This window comes from Aricia agestis, chromosome 4 (assembly GCF_905147365.1).
Source record: "Aricia agestis chromosome 4, ilAriAges1.1, whole genome shotgun sequence".
In the NCBI taxonomy this organism is placed as follows: domain Eukaryota; kingdom Metazoa; phylum Arthropoda; class Insecta; order Lepidoptera; family Lycaenidae; genus Aricia; species Aricia agestis.
Window position 1 is genome coordinate 14,651,562 of NC_056409.1, and position 13,613 is coordinate 14,665,174.

The 13,613-nt window shown below is 36.7% G+C and overlaps 1 protein-coding gene across 1 annotated transcript in view; it reads left to right on the plus strand.

The window, feature by feature from the left end:
• The window catches only part of LOC121726105 (transmembrane protease serine 9-like), a 30,993-nt gene extending 17,753 nt beyond the window's left edge, over positions 1 to 13,240 (plus strand). The window contains exons 6-14 of the mRNA XM_042113338.1: positions 401 to 578; positions 2,439 to 2,658; positions 7,771 to 7,873; positions 8,847 to 8,980; positions 10,107 to 10,284; positions 10,819 to 10,997; positions 11,226 to 11,334; positions 12,015 to 12,192; positions 12,950 to 13,240. Of these exons, the coding sequence (XP_041969272.1) occupies positions 401 to 578; positions 2,439 to 2,658; positions 7,771 to 7,873; positions 8,847 to 8,980; positions 10,107 to 10,284; positions 10,819 to 10,997; positions 11,226 to 11,334; positions 12,015 to 12,192; positions 12,950 to 13,187 (1,517 nt within the window). The 3' untranslated portion in view covers positions 13,188 to 13,240. The remainder of the gene's footprint in view (positions 1 to 400; positions 579 to 2,438; positions 2,659 to 7,770; positions 7,874 to 8,846; positions 8,981 to 10,106; positions 10,285 to 10,818; positions 10,998 to 11,225; positions 11,335 to 12,014; positions 12,193 to 12,949) is intronic.
• Positions 13,241 to 13,613: the final 373 nt, after the last annotated feature.

Genomic DNA, 13,613 nt, shown 5'->3' on the forward strand with positions numbered 1-13,613 from the left:
CAAACGAGCAGTCACCTGATGGAAAGCACCTACCGTCGCCCTTGCACAACACGCAACATTAGATGAGTTGCAGGTGCGTTGCCGGCTATTTAAGACGGAATACGCTTTCTTCTTACAGGTTTGCAGGTCGTATTGGTGGCGAAACTTTATTTTCTCCTAACCACTAATCACCTGCACTCGCAATAATCAAAGTGAATACAGGCCCTTATTCATTTAAATATAACGTTCAGAATGCTATTGATGTTTCTGTATGTTGCACATGCCTGTAATCTGTAAATAGGCATGTGCAACATGTCGGATATCGCCTATCGGTCGGATTATTTACTGTGTGTGCTAGTAGCGCCCTCTCTAACTCTTCCGTAACATTTCCTATTTGTTAATATATAAACTGTCACTCTAGGAAACGCCGCCCCCATATGCTTACCAATAACGGCGAGTATGAGGAATACAGAATTGTCTGGGAGACAGGCGACGGTTGCTGGGTGGGGCCTCACTGAGAATAACGAGGATTCCTCGATACTGCTGAAGGTGGAAGTCCCCATCTGGAGCAGCAGCCAATGCAGCAGTTTTTACAACAGGTAAAATTTATTTATTGTTAAGAATTCCAAGTAGTACCCTCACTACTCTCAATACTCACTAGTGAAACCCCCGCAAGCAATTTATTGTACACCCATCGGATTGATGGGTGTACAATAAATTGCTTGCGGGGGCAGCCAGCTGCCGCATAACAATTGAAAATCTATTGTGTCTGCGATACCCACGATGGAAGTGCTTCTATCCTGTAGATTATAAATTACTAGCTGTCCCGGCAAACGTTTCTTTGCCATAATATAAATCAAGTATTCCACCTTCGATCACTAATATACTAAATAATATACTATATAGCAATGATATTCTATGTTACTAACGTAACTAGATTGGAAGTTTACGGTAGCAACGCGTTGCCACTTCGAAGATGCCTGCAGGCATATCTCACATACATAATGACATAACGAATATATGACTTGACATTGTCTTTTGAACAAAAAAGTGGTTACGCATTTCTGAGAATCTTTTGTAAGACATTGCTACTCTAGTATTTTAGAAACTCATTGCTATATAGTATATTGGTGATCGAAGTATTCCACCCATATTATTTTATTGAAGTGACTAAATAAGTACGTTACCATGACAACGTCCCACAAACAATAGTCGCCGTCAGTCTCGAGTTGTAATAATTTACTATTATTTATTGAACAAATGCACTTATCAATATAATAAATACCCAGTAGCCGATTCTCAGACCCACTGAATATGCATATAAAATTTGGGTAAAATCAGTAAAGCCGTTTCGGAGGAGTACGAGGCCTAACATTGTGACACGAGAATTTTATATATAAGATGTTCTACATAATAAAATGCATAAAATTATTGCCAGGTTTGCACTATTAAAAGTTTTTTACAGAGAAAAAGTTGCCTTAAATGAAAATTTAATATACATAATATAATACAACTAAATACAAAGCTACTATTCTTTTTAATAACCTGACACGTTATTTATTTTTTATCAAAAATAACAATGTCTGGTGCATAAACGTGACGATAATTATAAATGATCAAACGAACTTACCAGAAGTTCGATCATTATTATATGAGTCGCTTCATTCAAAGTTATAATCTACGTTTGGTTAATTATTTATATATCGAAGAATGAAGCGAAGAAATATAATAATAATTATTACCAAAAGTTAAGCAAAACTGTTTTAAATTACTGTTATCACAACTAAGTTACTAAATAATATTTTTTCTGCACAACACTCGGTTTTCATTAATATGAGTGGATTTTCATTTGGGATTCACGATTGGGTTGCAATAAGGACAAACAAATTAAAAATAATTAAGGTTGGTCAAGACTCAAGCCCAATGACATCATTCGTATCATACCAGTCTTGATTCCAGTATGGTCATCGACTTTTATTTTCATCACTCGATATGTTCGCACACTAGCTTTTGTTTTGCATTTAAAAAATGAGTATTTTATTTTGGAATTGAGAGTAATTGAACCCATCAAAATCCGTTCAGTATCTTTGGCATGAATGTAATGATACGTTTAATAATTCAAATCGCTGGGCGAAATTAGAAAGGATTTTGATTAGTAGGATTTTGGTTTACTTTGGTAGCTAAATGACCAGACGTCATATTGCACTCTCAGTGAAAATGATTCGCAGGCAGATGGCAGATCTATGTAATTTGGTCGCGTTATGACAAACCCAGATCACAACTTTAATAAAATTTTAAATTGACATGATCATACCAAATTACATCTGCTTATGAATCAATTTATTCGATGGTACATTACTGGGGTTAACCCCCTCCAGTTTTTTTCCGATTGATGATTTTGCGTTCCTAATATTGTGTAAACGGTAGCCGGTAGATAATATTATGTATTCCTTGAACAGATGGAATGTGGATACCGAGCTCTGCGCCGGGGCAGTCAACAAGGACTCGTGCGAAGGTGACTCCGGCGGCCCTCTCATGCTGGAGAGCACATACAAGGGGGCATACAGAATCATACAGTACGGCATAGTTTCCAGAGGGCCCCAGAACTGCGGCTCCAATAATCCAGGAATATACACGAACGTCACCAAATTCATGGGCTGGATACTGGACAATATTCGAGAATGAATATTTTAGAACACTCTGGTTTCTTGCGTGGCACAGTGTGATAAAAACCTCGATTTTGTTTCACCGCGTTTTTCTTTCAAAATACTATAGTTGATAGCTATATAAACATTAGAGTAAAACTCCGAGATCGATATTCTTTGTAGTTATTTTTTTAAAGAGTGTCAAAGTTGGCGTTTTTCCGGGTCAAAAATTTGCATAAAAATTAATTAAAAAAAAAACTAATCAAGTAACATTAATTTTGTATATATCAGTTGAACAAGCACTTAATACTTTACTTTTTCTCCGAATTTGGTTAACCTACTGTGATCAAGTAGGGAGATATTGATTTATTTAGTAATTTTAGTTTTTTATTTTTTATTTCGCGATTAGATCGAATTAGAAAAAGTTTTAAGCATGAAACGATAGTGTGAGTAATCCGTTATCAATGTTATCAAAAATCACACTCTAATAACCTCTGTGTCAGAAGTTATATCGTATTTAAATTTTTTTAAATAAAAATTCGGATTTTTTGTACCTAAGGTTGTCACTAAAGGTCTCTTGTTTGATTTATCCGGTTGATACGCAAATTCACAATCGATACCCTATACAAAAAATATCAGGATCACGTTTAGGTAGGTCTAATAATAAAAAATCTAAAAAGTGAAAAAATATGACGTAAATTAATGATTTTATATGCTCAAACAATATTTAATCAGTAATCACCTTCTGATGTAGTCGGGGAAAATAAAATATCAACTTTAGTGACAACCCTAGGTATAAAAAATCCGATTTTTTATAAAAAAAAATTGAATTGGATATTACTTCTGACACAGAGGTTATTAGAGTGTGATTTTTAATAACATTGATAAAGGATTACTCACACTATCATTTCATGCTTAAAACTTTTTCTAATTCGATCTAATCGCGAAATAAAAAATAAAAAACTAAAATTACTAAATAAATAAATATCTGCCCACTTGATCACAGTAGGTTAACCAAATTCGGAGAAAAAGTCAAGTATTAAGTGCTTGTTTAATTGGTATAAACAAAATTAATGTTACTTGATTAGTTTTTTTTTTATTAATTTTTATGCAAATTTTTTACCCAGAAAAACGCCAACTTTGACACTCTTTAAAAAAATAACTACAAAGAATATCGATCTCGGAGTTTTACTCTAATGTTTATATAGCTATCAACTATAGTATTTTGAAAGAAAAACGTTGTGAAACAAAATCGAGGTTTTTATCACACTGTGGCGTGGGGTACTCTGAAAGAGTCCTTCGTCCCAAAAATGTTCAATAGATCATAAAATTGGGACGAAGGGCTAGAATAAAAAAAATTGTTAAAAATTCATATTTAGTCCTTCCTCCCAATGGGACGAAAATTTTTGGGACGAAGGACTAACTAATCCTCTGAAATACACGATCCATACAAGCAAGAAAGAATGGAAGCTTTAACTGAGTATAAGACTAAAATTAGGTCACAGAATAAATTAAGATATTTTTAATAAATTCGGTAGTCGTAATTTTTGTTTTATTTGACTTTCTTGTTGTAACCTTTTAAATATCCAGGTGGATCTTTTGATAAGGAAGATGGATTTCCTCCTCAAACTTACTTTTTTTGGTGAGATCACATTATTATGGATTTAAAATTCATTTTACCATGTCGAAGAAATTGATTCCTATGCAGTTGACGGACCTACGTCATTTGGTCGAATCAGTGCCGTAAATAGGGCGGTGCCACCAGTGCCCAGGCACAGGGCGTAGACTCTGGGGGGCGCAATAATGGCCAGACCAGAGAGAATAGAGATCCTTATTTTTCGAATTGCTCCCGATAAGTTCCCGCTGCGCCCCAGATATGTTTCCCAATGTAGTAAAAAAATATCCACAGCTGAACATATTATATCCTCCTCCTTTTTGGAAGTCGGTTAAAAAGCAAAGGTGCAGTTATGTAGAAGCTCTCACAGGGCGCAAAAAAGGGCTATTTATTTTACGGCACTGGCCGGAACATGTTATTTCAATAATAATTTTGTGATCGGCTGGGTATGACACAACGCGACCAAATTACTTAGGTCTGCCATCTGCCTAGTATAGGAATCAACTTCTCTGATAGTACATTGTACTATCAAATAAGTTGATTCCTATGCAAATCGGGGACCTAAGTAGTTTGGTTGCGTTACGTCAAAACCCAGCTGACAGATCACAATTAACATTGAATTGACATAATATTCGACCAAATAACGTTGGTCTGTCAATTGCATAGGAATCAATTTCCTCGATGGTACATGAGGCTAAGCAGTAAGCTGTATTACACAAATCACAGATGAATCAGTTTAGGGGTGAATAAATAGATTCGTACAGTACCCGGATAAATTCCGGGTACCTACTTTACGAATCATTTTTAATTATTTATTTATTTAAAAGATTAAAAATACCAGCAAATTTTCCGGCTATTGTCCGGCTAATTTCGTTTTGTTCAAAAAATAATAAAAATTATTCATACAGTACCCAGGACGGGAATCATACAATACAGGACTAATAGTCACGCCGCACTTTTGAAAATAAAAACATGAATTTGCGTAGTATAAGGCCTAAATACTTTTTTACACAATAATTAGTAAATTGGTAATTTATTTTACAAGTTTTTTTTTACTTTCATGTTCCGTTTATAGGTATGTGACTTACTGATCAGGTATTGCGAAAATGAATGAACAAAGGAACATAATATTATCCTCTGTAAAAGGTTTTCCCGAACCAGTTGCGGATAGGTATTTCCTGTAGTTTTAAAGGAATAGTTTGGTAAAATCCAAGAACTTAATCGCCTGTGATTAAGCGATATATACATAATCAATTGTTATAATGCATACATTTAGATATACTTACATATTAATTTATACATTTACACTATATCAAGAATATTACCCATATTCTTGATAATATAGTGTAAATGTATAAATTGGTGGGAAAACCTAAAAACATACCGTAATTTTTAATATATTACGAGTTATATGACAAGTAGGAAAAACCGTTTAGCAATTTTTGAGATTCATTGATATGCCTTAATCTGATGCCTCGAGTCTACTAAAAGCCAACCAAGTGTGTAAAATTGTGATTTAGTATTATGGAATAGGGTACCATCACGGTTCCCTCATAAAGGCGCGTCGCATCGATTTGTTTCTCTTTTCTATAAGAGAATCGATTTGTTTCTCTTTTGTAAAAGAAAATACAAATAAGAATTTGTATTTTCTTTCTCTTATTTTTTTTTCTTTTGTATTTTTTCTTTATTATGGTTGTATAATCTTCAAAAAATGAAATAAATTTTTATTAAGTACATAATACAATAATTGCAGTTCTGGAGAACTTATTATTATATAAGTATATATATATATATATATATACTTCTAAAAGTAAGCTCTTTTTACAATTTGTGTAAGTAACTTAGCACGGGGCCAGACTGACGTGGTGTGAAGCGTCCATAGATATTATTATTATTTTTATTTCATTCGGTTAATAAGTGGGTTCAAAATAGTTTGTATGGATTATTTACTGGTAATTATATTAAGATTAATAACCCACTTATAATTCAGACACTCATGCACTGTGGGGTTTTTTTTTAATGAAATAAGGGGGCAAACGAGCAAACGGGTCACCTGATGGAAAGCAACTTCCGTCGCCCATGGACACTCGCAGCATCAGAAGAGCTGCAGGTGCGTTGCCGGCCTTTTAAGAGGGAATAGGGTAATAGGGGAGGGTAGGGATGGGAAGGGAAGGGAAGGGAATAGGAGAGGGTAGGGAAGAGAATTGGTAGGGGATACTTGGGCCTCCGGTAAACTCACTCACTCGGCGAAACACAGCGCAAGCGCTGTTTCACGCCGGTTTTCTGTGAGAACGTGGTATTTCTCCGGTCGAGCCGGCCCATTCGTGCCGAAGCATGGCTCTCCCACGTCTAGTCTTTTTAACATTACTCTAGTCTTTTTAACATTACTCTTGTCAGACAGGAAAATAACAAAATGTGATAAATGAAATGAGTCACAAATCGTATAAACAACAAGAAATCCATAAACAGTATGAAAGAGATTAAAATAATGCAACCACTGCGCATTGGCCCATAATGTACCAATGCAAGAGATTACGAACATGTAAAGTATCGTGGTCGTAGTATACTACGACCACGATACGACCTTTACATAATATTATACTTCAGACTTAATACTCATGAAGTCATGACGGCAGTTGGCACTCATTTAATAAGGTAAGTACCTAATAAATTATGAAAACAAATGTAATAAAGTTTGAAGCTGCGCGTGCACTGGATCGGAATCGGAGCGTACGGAGCGTACGGATTTGTTGCTTTGTATTGATTTGTATGGTACTGCGTGCGCTGGATCGGCATTTCTGCGCCTGAGACCGGAATTTATGCAGATGACGTCATCCGCAGCCGCGTCTATGGGTCAATTTATATATTTAGTGCAGAGTCAAAGCGCATCGAAACAAAGTATCAAAACTGAACATAGCAAATCCAACCTTAACTCCAAAGCGTTAACGCACACATTTCATATATACATTAATAACTAAATTGCCGACGCGGAATCCGAATGCAGTGGACGCATCCCATCGGCATTTCTTAGCCGATGGGATGGACGCGCAGCTTTATACTCTGATATTGTTATTAGAACCGTTCTTATTACAGTCGTCAGCGAGGCAAAGACAGTGTAACGCTTCATGCTCTCGACTGTACCAGGCGTTCCTATTTCTTATCTTCCATAATATTTTTTTTTTGTGTTATCTAAAACAATAAATAAAATATTTTTTCTCACAACCCAATTGGCTGGTGAAAGCTCAACAGATCAGATAGCGAGAGAGGCACGCAAGACCGACTTTACATGTCTATCCGACGCATAGATCCGCTTTTTTCTGAGCTTGCACTGTCCTAACCAAACTTAAACGTTCTAACCAGACTAATTTTCCAATTTGGGAAAAATCCCACGTCTAAGTCAAGACCTATGCTCTAAACGACTGTACCGCGGAGGCTAAAAATACCCATAAAAGTATACAAGGTAAATACGGATTAAAAATATATCCTCAAACCGCATACGAGAAACCGGGGTAACCAGTTTGTTTATAACTGCAAGCATCAGTTAGCTCGCCCAGTTCAACAACTCCGGTTGTGTGCAGAAAAATGTTCAAATTTATACTTTTATTTGCACTCTTGTTTATTACTGTACATGCAAGTAAGTTACTGCTCTTATTATAAGATTTATTTTGTTTTTATAATTTTATTATTTTTTGTAAAGAACTAAGTACCTACTTACAATATCAAAATAATGATTGCTTTAAGGAAAAATAAATATGTACTGTAAACAATGCTAAGAGTTAGTGATGGAGGGCTTTTTTTTTTTTTTTTTTATGAGATAAGGGGGCAAACGAGCAAACGGGTCACCTGATGGAAAGCAACTTCCGTCGCCCATGGACACTCGCAGCATCAGAAGAGCTGCAGGTGCGTTGCCGGCCTTTTAAGAGGGAATAGGGAAGGGTAGGGATGGGAAGGGAAGGGAATAGGGGATTGGGCCTCCGGTAAACTCACTCACTCGGCGAAACACAGCGCGAGCGCTGTTTCACGCCGGTTTTCTGTGAGAACGTGGTATTTCTCCGGTCGAGCCGGCCCATTCGTGCCGAAGCATGGCTCTCCCACGTATAAATTGCTGTTTCTGTGGGGGATGGGGGGTCGCGACGTAGTAAAATTTTAACAAAACAATATACTTGATAAAAAGGCAAAGGGTATCGTAAAATATTTTAGCTAGGTGTCATTAAAAAAGGTTGAAAAACATTGATTTAGTCATCAACGATAATAAACATAATGTAATATAATTATAATATTATCCATCGATAAACTCACTGACCCCGAGTCGGGGAATATCCAGAAGTGATATTTTGTTACGAGTTTCCTCGCCACATGTGCAGATATTATCACACTTATCGACCTTATTTCTCGATAAAAACAACTCGATGTACTTATTTACAATTAGATAACCCCTTAAACGGTAATTTTCCTGGATCATCTCTATATATTTGTTTATTTTAACTATCAAACCCATATGTAGATTATAGGCTCATAATATAGCTTATGTATAATATTATATAATATAACGGTAAAGTAAAAAAAAATATTGGATACTTACTTTACTTACTTACTTTGTTTTGTAGAGCAATGCGAAGATTGCATAGCGTACACCAAATGTCCGCGCGCTGCTGAGCAAGCGAAGCGCAATGAAAACGCTGAGACATTCAAAAATGCCTTCTGCGGGTTCGACACCTCACAAAATAACAAGATTCCGAAGGTAAGCCTTTAGATATTGACACTAGCTGTTGTCCACGACTTCGTCCGCGTCAACAATAACAAAGACGATGACATAGTAAAAGGAGGGAAAGTAAGTTATCTTCATACAAAGGCACCGCGCGCGGCTTGTATGTGTGCGCCATAGTATCAATGCGTCGCCACGTACGGCACCGGGCACACAACAAAATCTCGGCCAGTTTTACTAGGCTGGTACCGCCGAGATTTTGTTGTGTGCCGTACGTGGCGACGCATTGATACTATGGCGCACACATACAAGCCGCGTGCGGTGCCTTTGTATGAAGATAACTTACTTCCCTTCCTTTTACTATGACGATGATGGTAATAACTGAGATGACGCTCCTATTGGTCGTAGCGTGATGCTAAATAGCATAAAGCAGGGATGGCGAACCTTTCCGTTTTAATGTGCCTTTTTTCTGAAGAAATCTTCAGTCAAGTCTTAAACGTGCCATTCAATATTTTTTGTGATCCTATGCGTATTTCAAAATTTGCCTAATTTGGTGCCCACTATGCAGAGGATCTATAACATTACATTTATTATTGTTGGTTAAAATAATTTCAATACTAGTTTTGGGACCAGTGGCGTGCCAAAAATTTTATGTCACGTAACAATAATATATATTTTGGTTCACTATCCCTGTCAAAAAGCCTTTCTCGACTGTCCCGTACAAAAAAATCCAATTCGAGTCCAAGCAAACTCCTCAGCTTTTTAGTAAAGATATGAAGCGATATTCAAACTAGTTTCTTAAAAGCAATAAATTTTGTGTTATTATTAAAATCTGTCTGGGCTTGGTGGATATTAAAATTGACATCCATGGCCATAATGATGCAAACTGGAAAATATTTCTGTCTTGTAAATAAGATATATGCGTATTTAGCAAATACAACTTAGAACACTAACGAAAGGATATTTATTTACAGAATGATATCTGACAATCCTATGTCAAAACCGATGATCAGATCTCACCTTCAAAAACCAAAAACTATCCAATATGACCAAAACCTGTAATAAAATAAAATATAGAAGCAATACTAATATCATTATCTATTGACACAATTTAAAAGAAACTATTACACATGGAAGTTAAAGAAACGTTGTTATTCTTCAGATGTGTTGCTCCGCCTTCGATCCAGTCACCACCCTCAATCGTGTGAATCTAGAAAGCCACCCCAACGTTGGTCTCCTCCCGGAAAACTGCGGAGACATCAACGGGCGGCGCATCGTCGGCGGAACCACCGCCAACCTCTACGAGTTCCCCTGGATGGCTCTCATCTCTCACAGAACACGTATGTACTATCAGCGAAGTTGATTCCTATTTCCTAGGCAGACGGTGAACCGAACGAAGTTTGGTCGCGTTATGTATACCCCAGCCGACAGATCAGAATTAACATTGAATTGACATGGTCCGACCAAATGACGTTGGTCCGTCAAGTGCCTAGGAATCAATTTCATCAATGGTACTTTCAATTACAAACAAGAAACGACAACTTTCTTGCCAGATAAAAAGAGAAAGCTGAGGGGTTAGAAGCAAGGTTTACCATTCCTGTCGGTTCTTCTTCTTATATTTTGAAGTCCGAAATTCCTACCTATCATAATTATTGTATAATACAGGTCATGTCTTCCCTTTTGAAAAAGGACCTCTTCTTATCTCAAAAGGGTTACAGTAGAACAGTCCCTGAATATTGTAACTTCTTGTATAAGTAACGTACTCTCTATGCTATACTTCTGTTTCTTCAGTCTTGTAAAAGTAATGTACTGTATGTGCTGTCCCTGAATATTGTAACTTCTTGTAAAAGTAATGTACTGTCTGTGCTGTTCAGGTTACGGTCTCCAGTTCAAATGCGGCGGCAGCATCATCAACTCGAGGTACATTCTGACGGCGGCCCATTGCGTCCAGAACAAGCAGATAGCTGGCGTCAGAATCGGCGAGCTCGATCTCCGCTACGCGACCGACTGTCAGGGCACGGGAGAAACTTACGTCTGCGAATCACATCTCCAGGTATAGTGCTGCTTAGTAGGTAGAATAGTCTTCCGACCCAGACCATTACGATTACAAATTTTAATGGATGCATTCTTCATCAGCATGCAGTACTGCTCATTCGCCGTACTTTCGTCATCATATTTTTTTTTAGATCGTCGACATGATACAGTTGAAAGATTTTCCAATTTGTTTTTTTAAATATATTTTGTGGTCATTACATTTTCTCCATTAGTATTTTTATTTTAGGATATGCTGGTCGAAGAAGAAATTGTGCATGAAGGTTACGTGGGATTACCGACTGTACTGAACGACATTGCTCTTCTTCGCCTCAAAAAGCCAATAGACTTCTCGTACAGTAAGTACTCTTATTACATTTGCAAGGATCAGGGTTCTTTAAGTATTTACACTTCTTATGCCAACTTGTGCCAATTACTTAATATGTTATATTTTTTTTAAATATCATTGCATCATGGCTTGTACACATTTAGGGTATTTTGTGAAAGAAAACTTTAACATGGTACGTTCAGATTTCAGAGCTAAACGCGACATTATACATAATATTATAATACTTGTATTATTTTATTCGCGAAAACGCGCATGGAGCATTTACTTATTAATTTAAATAATATAATTTTGTCATTTGAACATACTCATATACATGGTCTATTGATAATAAATTAATTAATCAAAACAAAGAGCTAATACTTTAGAGTTTAGACTTTAGGATGTGTATGAGTCTCCTGTATACTTATACAGTTCACTGTGAAAGAAGCACTTTCACAGTGAACTCTGCTGAAAGAGTAATCCTTTATTAAACTTTGGGCAAATTCATCAGCTGATGAGGCTGCAGCTGGAGCGCTGGCCCATACAAATCACAAAAAAATGCTCTTTACTAAAATAAAAAATTAAGGGGAGCTCCCATACAAATAAACACAATATTTGGCCTAATTTTGCTCTATAATGGTACGCGTGCGCGAGCCCGACTCGCACTTGGCCGATTATTATTTATTGATCGAATCCTTCTTGATTTTTCAGAAAACGCAGCTCCCATTTGTCTGCCCGTATCGTCTGCAATGCGCAATGTATCTTTGGGCGGCAGAAAGGCAACAGTAGCCGGGTGGGGATTGACAGAAAACAACGAAGATTCATCGGTTCTGTTGAAAGTTGACATTCCAATTTTAAGGGGAGACGACTGCCGGAAGAAGTATAATAGGTAAGACTCTAGTTTACAATAATAATATGACCTAAAAAGTATTAAATAAATCTTACTCTTTAATATTGCCTTTTTCAGAATTCGTCTAAATCTCAACTATTCCTGAACGTACATACTACAGTCTTCATTATTTTGAAGTCGGTACCAGCTAATTTAATCGTGAGATCAGTCAATGTCAGAATATCTGAAACTTTTGGGACTGGTACCGACTTCAAAGTAATGTAGACTGTAGTATGTACAGAAATAGTTGCGATTTAGACGAATTCTGAAAAAGGCAATATTAAAGAGTAAGAGTTATTTAATACTTTTAGGTCATATTATTATTGTGTTTACCTTGGAAGTCGGTTTTAATTTTTTGTTAAAAATAATAGTGTACTTCGCGATCGCTCCGTGCGAATGCATACATTCTTGTAAACCAGTCTGTTAACTACTATCTTACTACGTATCTTACTCAGATACTTATGTTGATTCGTATGCAAATGGCATCAGAATAAAAAATTGTATAAATGTTTTAAAAAATCCTCTAAATTTTCTCCACCGATACCTGTTCAAGTATCCTCCACCTATCTCATTTCCCCACCCCTTAACCTTATTGTAAATAATGTCAACAAAAAAAAATTTTAAGGCCAATGTTAGCCTAGGAGAAATTTGGAACATAAACTTATCAAAAGACAATAATTGTGTCTTGAAACAATTGCAGAAACTCATGTTTACATAATTATATCCAGTTTCAAAAGTAATTTCTTTCACTTTACAGGGGATCATCAAAGGACAGAACAGAGAACCAGCTTTGTGCTGGTGAGCTGAGGAAGGACTCCTGCAACGGTGACTCGGGAGGTCCCCTCATGTTGGAGAATGAATACCAGGGGGCTTACAGGATCGTGCAGTACGGCATCGTCTCCCATGGACCCAAGCAGTGCGGCTCCGAGTACCCAGGGATCTACACTGATGTAACCAAGTTCATGGACTGGATATTAAACAAAATCAAAGAGTAACCAGCAACGACTGTAGTTAAAGTTATTCTTGTAAATTTTAGTAATAGATTAAAAATTAAAGCTTTCTTGTGTTTATGTTTATTATTACAAAAATGCGTGTTTCCTTTTGTTATTTCCATTTTCGTTTGTTCCTTTCTAATGGTCATAAATTATATTAAGATAATTTTGAAATAAAATAAAAAGCTTACGCATGGGTGATTACTGATTAGGCAATTGGGCTGGATTGAGGGATTTTCAAGAGTATGTGGGAATAAGCGTGGAGGCCGCAAAGGAAGATCTTCCGACCGAGCGAGGTGGTATACTCGGTCAGGCCGAAGCCCACGTGATACATTTCAGCTGTCGTATATATACCGACGCGCTCAGAATAGTTCGATAGCACGATGCAGGAATGTTAGGCGAATTGTGGGTACCGCCACAAGTACATTT